This window comes from Eptatretus burgeri, chromosome 15 (genome assembly GCF_056783735.1).
Source record: "Eptatretus burgeri isolate ZD-2024b chromosome 15, Ebu_testis_v1, whole genome shotgun sequence".
In the NCBI taxonomy this organism is placed as follows: Eukaryota; Metazoa; Chordata; class Myxini; order Myxiniformes; family Myxinidae; genus Eptatretus; species Eptatretus burgeri.
This window is the reverse complement of record NC_140975.1, coordinates 47,382,484-47,398,151: the sequence shown is the minus strand read 5'-3', so window position 1 is coordinate 47,398,151 and position 15,668 is coordinate 47,382,484. Positions and strand designations below refer to the sequence as shown.

General features: G+C 42.7%; 1 protein-coding gene across 5 annotated transcripts in view; it reads left to right on the top strand.

The window, feature by feature from the left end:
* The window catches only part of PKD1 (polycystin 1, transient receptor potential channel interacting), a 173,349-nt gene that overhangs the window by 30,875 nt on the left and 126,806 nt on the right, over positions 1-15,668 (top strand). For all 5 annotated transcript variants that reach the window (XM_085858410.1, XM_085858407.1, XM_085858408.1 and 2 more), the window contains 8 exons: positions 364-569; positions 945-1,060; positions 7,476-7,623; positions 7,760-8,010; positions 8,552-9,355; positions 10,717-10,842; positions 12,006-12,181; positions 12,280-12,413. In XM_085858410.1, coding sequence (XP_085714536.1) covers positions 364-569; positions 945-1,060; positions 7,476-7,623; positions 7,760-8,010; positions 8,552-9,355; positions 10,717-10,842; positions 12,006-12,181; positions 12,280-12,413 — 1,961 coding nt within the window. The remainder of the gene's footprint in view (positions 1-363; positions 570-944; positions 1,061-7,475; positions 7,624-7,759; positions 8,011-8,551; positions 9,356-10,716; positions 10,843-12,005; positions 12,182-12,279; positions 12,414-15,668) is intronic.

The window sequence follows — 15,668 nt, the reverse complement described above, 5'->3', positions numbered from 1 at the left end:
GGAGATGGAGGACATTTAATTGAGCTCCGACCATCCGACTGACCGATCATCCATCCACGTACTTTTGCGTACGCGATGTTTCGAGAACCGTTGAACATTTAGCTTTCATATTGCAGATATCTATTCCTCGTGACATTATCTCAACCTGATTAGATGACAGCTGTGATTGGCTAAATTATGTTGCCATGTCAACCATCTCGGTATCTTGGCTTGTGTACGCTGTATTTCAAAAACAGTTCAAGACTTAACTTTCATATTACACAGATCTCTATTCCTAATAGCACGCAAAAGGTGAGAGACGTCGAGTGATGCTCCTTGTCCTCATAGTTTTTGCCCTCATAGTGCCCTCCATTTTAATTTCAGATCCAGCATGTCAGCCTGGCTTGGGCTGAGCACCATTGAAACACCTGGTACCATGTGCTGGGTTACTGGTCACAGTGCAGATGAATTTGGAGAATGGGATCCTCAACGTGGTGGCTGTGTCCAGTTTGATGCCACCAATAGAGGGACATGGCGTCTCGCTCTTTGCACTCAGGCAGCACCCTTCATCTGCGAGGCACAGCCCAGTAGTGAGACCATCTTTCTTATGATCTCAATGTGCTAATTAATCCTATTTAGTACTACGAATGGCTGTGGCCCAAAATGATAATGCTATAAACTGATGACCTTCCCCTAATCTGGCAATTCATGCCACAATAATTACTCTTTGCACTTTAAAATCGAAATTGATCAATTGCAGTTATTTAATTGCTCTATTTCTCGGTTAGGTCGACAATTTTTCACAAGGCCCTGGTACATTATATCATCATCTGTTGCTGCATTTGCACTGCTATGGGTTGACGAATGGGGAAACTTAATGTGGTTTTGAATGGAAAGCATACCAATAAATAGCATCACGTTTGTCACATGTTAAGCGTATTTAATGAGACGAGATGTATTTGCAGTGTTTCTTGGAGATGCATTCTACTACTTTGTGGGAACGGTGGCGTTCAGTGGTGCCTATCAAGTCAGGAATCTCACGAGACTCCAAAAGCTCCCTAATGCTGGTGGTGAAGTCGAGGTAAAAACTTTTGCAGCTGCAGCCGTCACAAAGCCTGATTACAATGTACACCTTTGTTTTTGTAATTCATTAATTTGGACATTATTTTATTGGTTTTAGGGATAACTTTGGCTGAAAGGATGGCCTGGAGGTACGCACACTCGCCTCTAAGCTTTCTAGCCTAGGTTTGAATTTCGACCCAGCTACAAACTGTCATCTCGGTGTTTCACAGGCAGAGTGATTCATCAATGTCTGCGCCGTCCCTCGGATGGACGTTAAACTGGGCGACCCTTCTATCAGCATTTGTTGGTGGACGTTAATGATCCCATGGTGTCCTTCGCGAAGAGTAGGCGAGCTATTGTTGGCACCATGAACAAATTATGCCTGGTGTTTGCTTAATGGCTAGAGTGGTGAGCTTGGGATCCTAGAGTCTTGATAATCCCACTTTGCTGTTGAATTAATACCAGGTGAGGTTGACTGTGCCTGTCATCCTTCTGAGGTCGGCAAAATGAGTGCCAGCATGCTGGTATCCTGTGTCGGAGTGGTGACCTGTCCATTATTGTACCCAATAGCCAAGGAGACTGCTTAAGCAGCACCAATGCTCTGCACAGAGTATGGTCGCAATGTATGGATGGATGGATGGATGAACAAATTCCAAATTCCTGCCCCCTAACCAGCAGAGGGCATTGCATCAGTGGCACAGCCACGTCCTCAGTCAATGATGCCACCCCACAACCTTGTGCTGCGTGCAAAGAAGAAGGGATAACTAGATAAAAGCTTCCTGAACTACAATGGCACTCGGTAGAGCACACACATCCACCAGGCTCAACAATTTACATTTTGTGTCCCACATTTTGCATCCAGGCCTCCCAAATCTAATCGGCTTGTTATTGTCGCCTTCCCAATTCATCCACCAAGTTTTGTCATAACCCATCCATAACTTTTGGAGATATCGTGCTTACAGATGGTCAAACAAACATTGGTAAAAACATACCCTCCATCCATCTTCGGTGACAAATGTAATTAATGTTTTCCTCCTCTGTCTACACTATTCAGCCTGTCCTCCTTTGGCTAACTCCTATATACCTGAAAATCAGCAAACCACTCCTCTCCATAGGAAGGTACCCAAACAGATCCGACAGACCAGTAAACTTCCTTACAATTATAGGCAAAGTCATGGAATCCATAATTGCTGCTGTTGTCAAGTTTTTCCCTCTTTTAGAAGCTCCGATCAATGATCATCAGTTTGGATTCTATCCCTGTTACTTAAATATGGATGTGATGTTGTTCCTCTTTAAGCAAAGGTTGGAGATCTTTAATCTTAAACAAGAGGTCAGGACCATCTCCCTGGACATTGATAGGGCATTTGACACAGTCTGGTGTCCTGCTTTGTTTCCCGAGCTCTTGCTTATGGCATACATGGTCACTTTTATTCCTAGACTTCCTCCACTCATTCATTCAGTCATTGCCTTGCTTTCAAAAGAACCCTCTCCTCTCCCAGTGGAAGCTGGTGTACTCTAAGTTGGTGTCTTCGTGTCGTCTTGTTCCTCATCTTCATAAACCACCTCTCTAATGCTTTGGAATACCCTCTCTCCTTTTTTGCAGACGACTCTACACTGTGTCGTGTAGTACTCCATCCCACTGATAGACAGACTACAGCTGCATAACTATATGCTGATCATGATTATATGCTGGTCCAATAAATGGACGATGTCTTTCAATCCTGGAAATCATCTCACCCTGTTGCTCTGGGAGGGTCATTAAACAAACCCACCTCGCTCTTTCCACGGTCGTCACCAGAAGAGGTTGAGCCTCTTCAACTTCCCAGGCCTCACCATCAGCCATGACTTCTGGGCCACCCATATTAAAATGTTGCCCTCAAATTAGCTGCATACTAGGCATCCTCTGTCATACAAAGTCTTTCATCAAAACAGTGCAGCTACAGTCAACAAAGCCCTGACAACGTTTTAACAAAATTCAGGTTCAAGATTAGTGCTGATAAAACTAGAGAGTTCATCAAACAACTTGCCCCAAACAGCACTCGGTGGAGTGCATACCTCTACCAGGCTGAACAGTTTACGTTTTGTATCACACTGATAGGACGGATCTGTATCCAGACCGTTTGTCCTTATCACATACAAAAATCTAATCGGCTTGTTGTTGTCACATACCCAACTCTTCCACCAAGTTTCATCCGAATCCGTCCACAACTTTTTGAGATATCGTGCTATATATCGTTTTTGGCCCTATCTCTCAATGGTGAAGAATCACTTTAAAAATTATAATATCCGGATCTTCACCAAAATCTAATCAGTTCATCCTTGTCATACACCGAACATGTCCACCAAGTTTTGTCAGAATCTGTAAATAATTTTTTCATATATCCTGCTCACAGACAAACAGACAGACAAACAGGAGTGAAAACATCACCTCCATTCACTTTCAGTGGCAGAGGTAATAACTGGAGGAAAAAAAATAAAATCTAACAAGAATACAGATGGAGGATATGAGCAACAGATTTGATTGGTAGTGATGATATAAAATGCCATAATATTTTGTCCAAATACTGCTAAACAGTAAGGTTTTGAAAGTGCCAAAAATGTGATTTATGTTCTGCAGTGTTCAAGTATTTAATTAAATTTAAATAAAATAATGACTTTTAAGAGTCGAAGAAAAAATTCCATAAGTTTACCACCATTCATACAGTGTCTTTTACACCACCTTATTTAAAACCTTACCATAGTTCTTCATGCCAGTTGTTTGTGTCCTTTATAACGTCCTTAAAAGCAGTAGGTTTCCTGTGTGGAATGATTTTCAATTTTGTTGGACTGTCGGACAGGCAGAGAGAGTACAAAAATTTTTTCTCACCCCTCTTTGAGCATGCGCAATCGGGACGACTTTATAGTGGGGGCTCTTAGGTCCAAATATAGGCCATACCGTTACATGATGGAAGAAAGCACCAAATTTTGTATGCAACATCAACTGGACACAAGCTTTAATTTCAGTCCTGGATCCACATCAAATTTGACCTTGAAGGGTAGTTTTCAAGGTCAAATATATAGGTCAGAGGTCAAGTTGGTCGATTTTACGTTTTTGGTTGCAAAGTGAAGAAATAACTGATATCTATCCGGTTCACTCTTAGGTAATTACGAATACGTCATCAATAATACAGAATTATGCGATTTAAAAATGGAATTAATATGAAAATCCATTACAAGTACACGAGATAAATAGAGATTTCTCATAATTTATGCGAATTGCGCAAGAACGCCATAACTGGGAGAGTATGTCTCAAAATGACCATTCATCTTGGTAACCACATGTAGTCAGGTGAAGGCTTACATTTCTGATGTGATTCATGTTGGATTAATGTTTAAAGTACATTCAAGGTCAAACATGGAGCTCAAAAAATTGAATCCAACTTTTTGGTCGAAAACATGTCAATTTCATCAATTATAAATTGTTTGAAAGTACAAATTTTGTGAAAATGCGTTCGTGCAATCGGATAAAGTAATTTTCTCATGACATGCGAATGTCCGATAGAGGGACTGTATGGTTAATTGTACCTATAAATTATTGAAACCGTTGGATTTATTCCACCGTAAGTGACTCTCTGGTCTGCGCAGTTCCACTTGGACCAGAGTAAATGGAGATATGTACATGAATATCAATAATTCCAGATATCCTGGAATTGAACTGCAGAGACTGGTAACAGACCTTTACTCCTTGCACTGGCATTTGCAAAGAGCGGTACACTGGAGGTTAGCCTTGACACACTTGCAACTTCGGCATGCTTTGGTACACGCGCACTTGACAAGTTCCCTACAGGCTTGTGAGACCTGAGGAATGGTGATCCATTTCGGCTTCCATCCTGTCTCACCCTGCATCCACCCGTAACTATCCGGACATCACAACTGGGGTGTTACGCCACTGGAAGCCCACAGGCTAGCCTGATACGTCGCCCTCTTGTAGTGTTGGTAGAGAGCATCCTGGAAAGTGAACAGATACATATTTCGCAAGATGTCTGACATGGAGTGTATACATGTACAAGATGAAAGTCGAAGTGTCGTCAATACTTACTCGCGTTGGTGGAATTCTCTCCAATCAGCCTGCATTACGGCAGAACAGAGCCATGCGAGCATCGTTGACGCTTGTCAGTGTGCTGGATTTGTCGTACAGCCGCACGACAAAGGTTTCGATCAGCCGAAAAAGCTGCGATGTCACTTCAGCAAGAACAAACGAATGGTCTGTGGCTGATATGAAAGCTTCTGTCACGTCAGGGAAAGATTTCCATGTCTGCCAGGCTGACTTCTTTCCCTTTCCTTTGAAAGCTGACATCGTGTCGCAACCAGTCAAAGCGTGGAACATCAAGAGTCCTCTGGACATGCGCTGTCCCAGATTTCCACAGATGGCACTGATGCTGTGCAGGCAGAATGACTTCCCCATTCCAAATCCAATCCATATTTCCATGTCGGGATGTTTCTCATTCAGCTCATGGTACATACCGCAGAGAATGATGACGACGTCGGTATCAACAGTACGCACCAAGACACTTCCACAGCCGTATTCAAGGGCATGGATCGGATGGATCATTATTCGCGTGTCAGCCTCTTCATGGTTACAATCTGACATGGGATGTAGCGAACCCTTGCACACAACTGACTCCCCTGAAAATCAGTACAGTACATATTAATGAAAATCAGTACAGTACAGGTACTCGAAGTAAAAATATATTGGCGAATTTAATCTCAAACCACATATACCAAAATATATCAATTAATGTTGCCCTCAATTTGTCAGATGGATGGAAAAAAAACCCAGGGGAAGCGTCGCATCTGAAATAACATGAACAAGGTCCCGTATCCCAAGTGCATTGTATGAACTCGGAAATTGAGGGGACAATTAAACTCACCAGATGTAATATACACTTCCTTGTCTGGAAACGTATGGCCGTGGACTTTAGACGAGAGAAAGCGGAATAGTTCCTCCTTATTCTCTGAGTCATGAAGGAACTCCAACCAATTGCCAGGTAATTTAGTGCGGCTGGTGACTTTCCGGTGAATGCCTCTTCTGCGTTTTTCCCTTGTGGATTCCTTGATGTTGGCGCTGATGTAAGAATCCCAAATAACATCAACCCTACCGCTGTTATGAAGCTGTTGAAGGATGTAGGGTATGAAGACCTTGTCAGCGTAATCGTCGAATGTCACAGCGGCTGCACGTGGGAGGGCATGGACTATTGCGGCCCCATCAAATATTTTGCAGTCATAAGATTGCGGTGGCTCGTTGACCATATCGGCGACCTCTATGCACGGCAGCAGGTCTGACTTCTTGCCGAAGTGAAGTTTCCCGAAGTCTGAGATCGAAGGTGGGAACTGATGCGTTTCGTGTCTGAAGAATTCCCTCAGATCTCTGTCGCGTTCTTGGGCAGAGACTTACCGCCGCCATTTTAAGGAGCATTCTGCTGTTCCTCCATCAGAATTGGAGCACTTCAGAGGCGTGGTCGTCATTCTAAGCCCTTCCTCCAGCAGAAAAGGACCACGGGATGATGCAGGGGCCTTCTGAATTTTGGCACCCTGTATTTCGGCAGAGGTTGACATTTTTGAGTGGCTCCACGACTAAAAATCTTTAAAATTGGGTAATGTAGCTGCATGAAAAAAATTGTGCTTTCTTCCGACTTGTAACGGTAAAACTGCTAAGAGCCCCCACTATTGGTACCAAAGTACTGCGCTAAACTACACGTTCGGTTTCTGATTTATGTTCCGATTTGTGTGTCAAAATATAATATTCACTTGATATGAAATTGTTACTCGATCATCAACTGACATTTGTAGACAGACAGACAGACAGAAGTGAACCAGTTGCTTAACCTCGCTTTTCGCTTCACGTTTGTGGGGTAATTACATGATGCTAAGTCTGATGTTGGCTTAATGGTTAAGATGACTGACTTATGATCCTAGGGTCTTGAGTTCAAGCCCCTGCTGTGCATTCGGAATTAACACCAGCTTGTTTGACTCAGTCTGTCATCTTTCTGAGGTTGACAAAATTAGTACAAAGTTATTGGTACCAGGTGACATTGCATCAGTAGTTCAGCCACTCCACCCAGAATATGATTCAGCCAAGCAGCCACAGGCTGCATACAAATATGCAGACTGTGGTGCTCCACTTACTACGATTTATACCACCAGGTGGCAGTTGCTGTTTATGTGATGCTTTGCCAAACAGTGCTCTGGAGTCATATTCATATTTGCCTGCTTGCTCTGAAAGCTTTTTTTGGTATATTTGAGACTAAACATTTTGGATGTACATAATATATGAAATTGTGCTAACTGAATGAACGCATAGGAAGAATTTTATATTTTCACATCAACCACCTGAAATAAGCATAAGATTGTTTGGCTTTTCCTCACATGTTCTCTTTATGACTATTTCCTTCCAGCTGATGCTATTTCCTGGTTTATGGTTTTCCCATGCTGGGAAGCTTACAGAACTGAGTCTCGCCGTGCAGCGCCGCGACAACACCGTCGCTGTACGTGTGCAGCTATACAGACCCTACTGCACAGGAAATACACACTTGGTAGCACCAGGTCAGAGACCACTGGTTCCAACATGTTTGGAGAGGGTTAATTGCTACGATGTGTCTTCAATGGTTGTTTGAATGAATGACTTCATCTATGTATTGATACTTGCCCATGTCTTGTCGCCGTTCTTGCCTCCCCAAAGGCTGCGATAGGTCACCAAGCCCGTTTGCCACCTGTGTTCCTCAGCTGCAGTGCAATGGCACGGGAATGTGCAACGCTAGCTTCCAGTGGTGCAACCTCAAAGGAATGTGTTTGCCTGTTGGAGAACCCTGTAGCACTTATGAGCCTTGGAGCGATTGTGTCACTCCGCGCTACAACGGCACTCGTCCTGCTTATGGTCTTGTTGGTGAGGTCCTTCTTTGCCTACCAGCTGGACCACCTTTTCTTGTGAATGTGAGTTTGTTTAGGAGAAGAAAAATGCTGAATTCAGGCACATATGGTTCGGGAGAAATGTGTTTTTTTTTAATCTTTTTTTTAATCTTTACAAAATCGAGGTTCTTGAAAGTTTCTCCAAATATTCCCTTCAAGCAGAAATGTCCAAGGACCAAATATCAAGAAAGTGTAACTCCATTGGAATCAAAATGCAATTATAAAAGGTTCTACCTTCAAGCTATTTTTTATGGTTGTGACTACTTTCGCTGCAAATTGAAGAGTTAAGGTTATTCGTGTTAGGGTGACTGAATTCATGAAAACTAACATGGTGTTCATTGGTATTTCACAAATTGAAAGCTAAGGAAGGATATTTGGAAAGACTGTGCTTGGATGAAAAACTGTTCCATGATTGCCTCAATATTAATGGGGATAGGTGTGCCAAAGACCCCATTTCACTCCCTGCATCCGTGGAGTCGGTTGTCTCGGCCCTTTTTTGCCAATTGGGCTAATGAATACTCCGTTTGGTGCACTCGGCTTGTGTTTTGATGTCTTTGCCTAACAGGTTCCTTTTGCTGGTGCTCATGGCATAAAGGTTTTCCCAGATGATGTTTTGGGTCTTCAGCACAACACAAAGCCTGGATCTTTGCTGAATTGCCGGAGTAATGGTACATCATTACGCTGGCGTCAAAGCTACCTCCACCGTGTGCTTGCAAACTGGTCTCTGTCGAGCCTGAAGCAAGGGAGCAGCCCTGAAGATGACGGCGGGTGGACCTGGGTTGATGGCCATGTGTGTGACATCCGTGCGCTCTATTCTGCAATAAATCGTCTCCTCAGTTCTGCCTCAACAGAGCATGCACCTATGCCTGGACTGTATACATTTTCAGTTTCTTTAGGGAATCCTGCTGGTCGTAGATTGTCTCATTGTCACCTGACACTCCATTCGGCCATTGATGGTCTGACCATCATCCACCCTTCTAAAAACTACTCCACCAAAAACACTTTAACTGTAGCTACAGGCCGGAACATCACAGTACTGGCGAAAATTACATCCGGAAGTGATGCTCTGGCCACCTGGTCACTTCAGCGTGATGGAATTGTACTACGACTTTCGTTTCAGGCCTCGTGCCCAGCGACGCTGCTTGATGACCACACCTGGATCGATGCCTGTGCTCGAGAAACTAAAGATACATGGTTTTCCAAATTCACTTTTAAACTTTCATCTTTGGGAAGCCTGACACTGTCCATTGTTGCCAGCAATAACATAAGCCAGCAGGCCACCAGTGTGGTTATTAACGGACAAGATGCGATTGAAGGCCTTGTGATCATGGACACCAGGCAGACACGATACGTAGTGGGCATGCGGCTGGTGAGAAACTTGTTGTCTAACTTTGCTTCATTGTTCAGATGTTTGTCCAACCTTGTGACATGCTGCAGTTTTGTAATCTCCACTGCAAAGTTGTTATATATTGTGACATGAATGTGCACATTACAGAGCATCACACACACTCTCATGGGGCTTACATCAAAATGCCGTACGTTGGGACCTCATTGACTTTTGAACAACGACTTTGGTTAACTCGCCGAACTTCCTGCCAACTTAATAGAGCAAGAAGGTAACTCTGTCTACAGATACGCTGAGCTTGAACAACCGTTCTCAAGTGAATTAAGGGATGCAATCACTTGACCATGCCAGCACCAATCGCAGCTCTCCGTTTCCCATTTCAACTGTAAAAAAGGCAATCTGCCACCTTGCTGCTCCGCATCTTGAAGACTAGCCAAACGTTCTTCCACGACTTGTAATGATTCTTGAGTCCTGGGGGGATGGATGGAGTGTTGAGCTCATCTCCAGGGTGACATGGAAGTGGAACCATGGGGAATAATAAATAAAATAACAGGAGATGGGAAAAGGGGGAATCTGGATCTGTGGGACCTAAGACCCTCTAAATATGCCATCGATCCCCTCTGCTATTAATAAATTGATCCCCTTGCTTACATGATCTCCATGATGCTATATTTGCATGAGAATTACCGTATATTTGCACATGTATTTAAATGGCAACTTGTTAAATAATCCTGCTGGTTGCCATCCTGAAAGACCGCCGATCATTTCACCGCCTGCTTCAGAACCTTCTGTAACTTAAGTGGCATGCATAGTTATTGTGAAAGAAAATTAAAGAAAATGGAATATAATGCTTAAAGTTTGAGATCAATAATCTATTTTGGGCACAACTTGTGAATCAAAGATGAAAATTGCTCAGTTGGTCATGTGTTCACCTTTCAACCGTCTCCAAAATGACAGCATACTCCATGATTCTGGAGTATCAGTGTCGGCTTTTAACAGTCAGGGAGTAGAGTCTTCAAGCTGACTGTTCCGTCTGCAAGCATTTGGCTGTTGGACATTAAAGACTAATATATGACTTTTACCTTTTTGAAAATATTAGGCCACTGGGTGCACGATGTGGCCGATTTGAAATTCTATCCCTGATTCCCATTGGCAAGGTAATGACGAACCACTTACTGTATTCCCTGCCTTGAATCTGCTTTGGGATAAATGAGGCTCCATTCAGGAGTATGGTATTTGATGAGGACAAGGCTACTGGAAATTTGCCTTTTGGAGATCTCTTGTACTCCTGACAGCTGCACCTTCATTTTGGTACACCAGATGACTTGAATCCTGGCTAATGAAGCTACATCAGAATTCACTTACAAGTCGTGTCTTTCAACCAGGAGCTAAAGGCGAAAGTGTCAGCTGGAAGTTCTGTGAGATACCGCTGGTGGCGAGGTGGAGTTCTTCTTGCCACCGGGCATGCATTTAATATGGAGTTGGAATCAAAAGGGAACATCACATTGAAGGTACTCTTTCATGTCTTCAAATATTTGCAAATAATTATCTCCACCACCAAAGGTGGACGAAGGTTGTGTTTTGAGAACTGTCTGCACGGATTCGGACGAAATTTGGTGGACAGGTTGGGTGTGTGACGAGGACGAATTGATTAGATTTTGGTGAAGATCTGGATCCGGATCTGAGATTTTAAAAAGTGATTCTTCACCGTTGAGAGATATGGCTAAACGAATATATAGCATGATATCTCAAAAAGTTGAGGTGTGCGCTCTTCCGAGTGCTGGTTTGTTAAATTATTCTATTGTTGAATTCATATTTTGAATGTGCATAAAACTCAAAAGATTATCCAGAATATAAAAAGGCCCTCCAAATTTACTGGAGACATATCAGGCGGCCTTTTTGATGATAACAGATAAAGTTGCCAAATGTATTCTGACAGGAAGGAAATATGCAGGCTTATAACAGTAATTTACAGCCTGACAGGATGATGCAGAGGTAGTGCACTTACCTTTGAGCTGTCTTGGCTGGGTTTGATTAGCGACCCGACTATAAATCTGTCAGATCGGTGTGTTGCAGGCAGGGCGTTGCATCACAATGTGCACCGTCCTTTGGATGGCACGTTTACCCGGTGTCCCTTCTCTTCGCTTTATTTGGTGGACATTAAAGATTCCATTGGCATCGAAAAATGGCATAATATTGTGCCATATATTTCTTCAGTTGAAGTGCAAGTTCAGTGGTCGATTTTGGTCTGCAAACCTTGGCCCCGAGGTAGTAATACAAGGCATCCTAAAAGTGGTGTGATTAGGGTTAAGTTGGTGCTTTAGCCTGACTTTTACAGATTTGCAGTGTTGTTGTCCTTCAATCAATTCATACCAGCAATAGTGCATTGTAATGTTTGTAGATATGAAGGCCTATACCATAGTATGGTATCAAATCTGATCGTACAGCATTGTCCAAAAGCCACATTAAGACAACTTTAGAAAGCCCATGCTGCTTTGTAGTGTTGGAAACGTATTTGTATACGGGGTTGGGAGGGTTGACTGCAGTGGGCATGTGGTCCCAGTACTTTTGAGAATATACAGTGTAAGCATATTATATTAATGTACATTTCAAGTTCAAAATCTTTAGTTGCCTTCACAAGATCTGAACGTGTTGTTTGCTCATGTGCCACCAGGTGACGGCAAATAATGCTGTAAGCCTGCAGTGGTATGAGCGCATCATTGTTGTGGACTCTCTCAACCATCTCGAGAACCTGCATTTTGTCTCTGCTCCATCGGTGGTAGCAGTCAATGACACCATCTTCTTATGTGCGAGGGTGAAAGCCGATGTACGGGTCGGTGTTGCCTTTTCGTGAGTGAGCAGTTCTCCTCCATCTCAACGCACCGCGTTTCCAATACTACCTGCCATTGCATCTGACACTGACCAATCATTGCTCTTTTATGACGTAGTTGGTCGTTTGGTGATGGTCCAGAAGTTCTGAATCTGCAAGAGCCTGCATATACCTTGTCTTCGATTTGGCTTGATCCAGAGACAGAACAAACTTACATAGAAGACAATGTGAGCTATGTGTACACGACACCCGGTGAGTTGTTAATGTGCAATGTTTTCAAATGACTCGATAAAGTAATTTTATCATTTATCCTCAGTTTCAGCTGAAGCTCTGCAAAGTTTGTTCTCTTAACAATCGTGCTGCTTTCAGACCTGGACACATCATATAAGAGCATGATTGGTCTATAAACCTTCTATAGGTGGAATTTTAGCATTTCGTCATAATGGCTACAGGCCTTTTCAACAAGGACATTCCTACCTGTTAAACTGCTTTTCAACAGAGGTGACCTTTGAATAATGTTTGTTCTTGTACAGTGCTTATAGAAAGTCTACACCCTATTTCAAATTTTTCACCTTTTTTTGCCTTGTAGCCTGGAATTAAATTTCATTAAATCAGAATTTTTCCACCTTTATTTACACATCATAACCCACAACTTCCAAGTGAAAAACAAATTCTACAAAATTCAGAAAATTGATTAAAAATACAAAACTAGACAATCTTGCATGGATAAGTGTCCACCCCCCTTATAATAGCACTTGGAAATTAGCTCAGGTGCAACCAATCACCTTCAAAATCACACACCAAGTTAATTGGCCTCCACCTGTGTTAAAGTGTAGTGATTCTGATTATTTCAGAATAATATCAACTGTTCCAGTAGGTTTCCTTTGTTGGGTAGTGCATTTCACAGCAAACACTCAACCATGAAGAACCAAGGGGCTTTCAAAAGACCTCCAGGATAAAGTTGTGGAAAGGCACAGATCAAGGGATGGATATAGAAATATTTCAAAGGCCTTGAATATCCCTTGGAGCACAATAAAGACAATCATTGAGAAGTGGTAGACGCATGGTACCACCAAGACCCTGCCAAGATCAGGCCGTCCCTCCAAACTGGATGACCAAGCAAGGAGGAGACTGATCAGAGAGGTCACCAAGATGCCAATGGCAACTTTGAAAGAGCTACAGGCCTTTATGGCAAAGACTGGTCACTGTATGCATGTAAAAATAATATTCCAAGCACTCCACAAGTCTGGCCTGTGCGGTAGGGTGGCAAGAAGGAAGCCATAACTCCAAAAAAACAAAACCCACCATATGTCCCATTTGAGGTATGCAAAAAACCACTCTGGAGATTCTGAAGCCATGTGGCCAAAAGTTTTGTGGTCTCACATAACCAAGATGGAATGTTTTGGCCTAAATGGAAAAGGTTACATTTGGCACAAACTCAACACAGGACATCACCCAAAGAACACCATCCCTACTGTGAAGCATGGTGGTGTCAGTATCATCTTATGGGGATGTTTCTCATCAGCAGGGACTGTGGCACTTGTCAGGATAAAAGGGAAAATGTATGGAGAAAAATACAGAATGATCCCAGAGGAAAACTTGCTACCCTCCACAAGAAAGCTGAAATTGGAATGGAAGTTCACCTTTCTGCATGACAACGACCCAAAGCACACAGCCAAAGCTACACTGGAGTGGTTGAGGAACAAAAAGATAAATGTCCTTGAGTGGCCCAGTCAGAGCCCCGACCTAAATCCAATCAAAAATCTGTGTCATGACGAAGATTGCTGTCAATCAACGCTCCCCACGTAACTTGACTGAACTTAAACAGTTTTGTACAGAAGAATGGGAAAATATTTCCCAATCAAGGTGTGCAAAGTTGGTAGAGACCTATTCCAACAGACTCACAGCTGTAATTGCTGTCAAAGGTGCTTCCACCAAGTGGAAAAGGTCTGATCTAATGCCTTTTATTTCAAGGTTATAAGGCAACAGAAGGTGAAAAAAATTGAAAAGGGGGTGTAGACTTTATATCGGCACTCTACGTAGATTTTAACGTTTCTTTTGCTCATTCTACTATAATATGTATGATCACCATTTAATACAACTTATTTTCTTCATGATTTTGTACTGCTGCAAACACTCAAAGCAAATAGCCTAAGAACAAACTTCCTGGCAATGTCGGGTCATCCGTCATCATTCTGCATGGCATCTTGCGTTCCCAAGCCACAGAGCAATGAAAAAATAAACCAATGTCACCCACAGGGTGACCCGTATCTTGCCAAAAGGTGACCACGTGTGACTTCTTTAAGGTCACACTGAGGTGAACAGAGCTGCTATCTACCAGGAGCGACTCCTTGAGGAATATCTGCCAACGAGAGATTCCGATGAGAATCGTTCTACAGAGTAACCATGAAAAATATGCGTTTGCCTCATAACGTCACCAAATGACATCATAATGTCTCAAGCTTGACATATCTAGAAAGCACTCATCGAGGTGTTCAATTTGAGGTACTACACAATATGGTTCCTAAAACTTGAAAATTTGACCTTGGGGTCAAATATGTTTGACCTTAGGCGCTAACCATGAAGGTCAAGGCCAATCGCCACCAAAAATTAATCAGCTGAGCGCCAGACCATGTACTATATTCCCATGAAGTTTGAAGACGATCCGATCAAAATTACTCAAAAAATAAGGGTTTCGTCGACTCCCCTGATTTGCGACAAAGTGACCTTGACCTTTGACCTTGACCTTCAAAATTTTATGCGCTGAAAGGGACCTCTATAGGCCTCTGATATGCGAAGTTACAAAAATTTCCAATGATAACTGTGCTCTGCAGAATTTTTTATACATGCTTACAGACAAACAAACAAAAAACATACAAGCTGACGAACATATCTTGCAAAAACTTCATTTTGGCAAGATAAAAATGCAACTTTAGCCACACAGATCAAACAACAGGTATGCTGATAATTTTGTGCTGAATATAGATTCTTTTTAAGTATTCCTGACAAAATCAACGTTTCCAATTGTTTCTAAACGCCATGTGTGGTTGAATGCACACAGAGGGTTGGATGATAATTAATAAGTGCGAGTGTACTGTGAACTGGCAGGATAACTTCGAGGTTTGTGAACTCACATTCGAGCTGTGTAGCCTGGGTTCGAATATCGACACCTATAATCTGCATCAATGTGTGTGTTGTCCATCTGATGGACAGTCAGCCAGAGGATCCCGTCAGTACTGGTTGTTGGTGGATGTTAAAGATTCCCAATTGGTGTTTTTTGTGAAGAATAGGTGAGTTATCGTTGGCAACATCGACAAATTACAAATTCTGTCCCTGACTTCTGGGAACACAATGACAAACCACCCGGTATAACCCTTGCCAAGAGACTGCATCGGCAACATCAATGCTCTGTTCAGTGTATGGTATGTTGCTGATGATCCTGTAAAACGATATGTTTTCACTCCATGCACACGGAGCGAAAAGTGGGGTTGAGCAATTGGTTCTCTT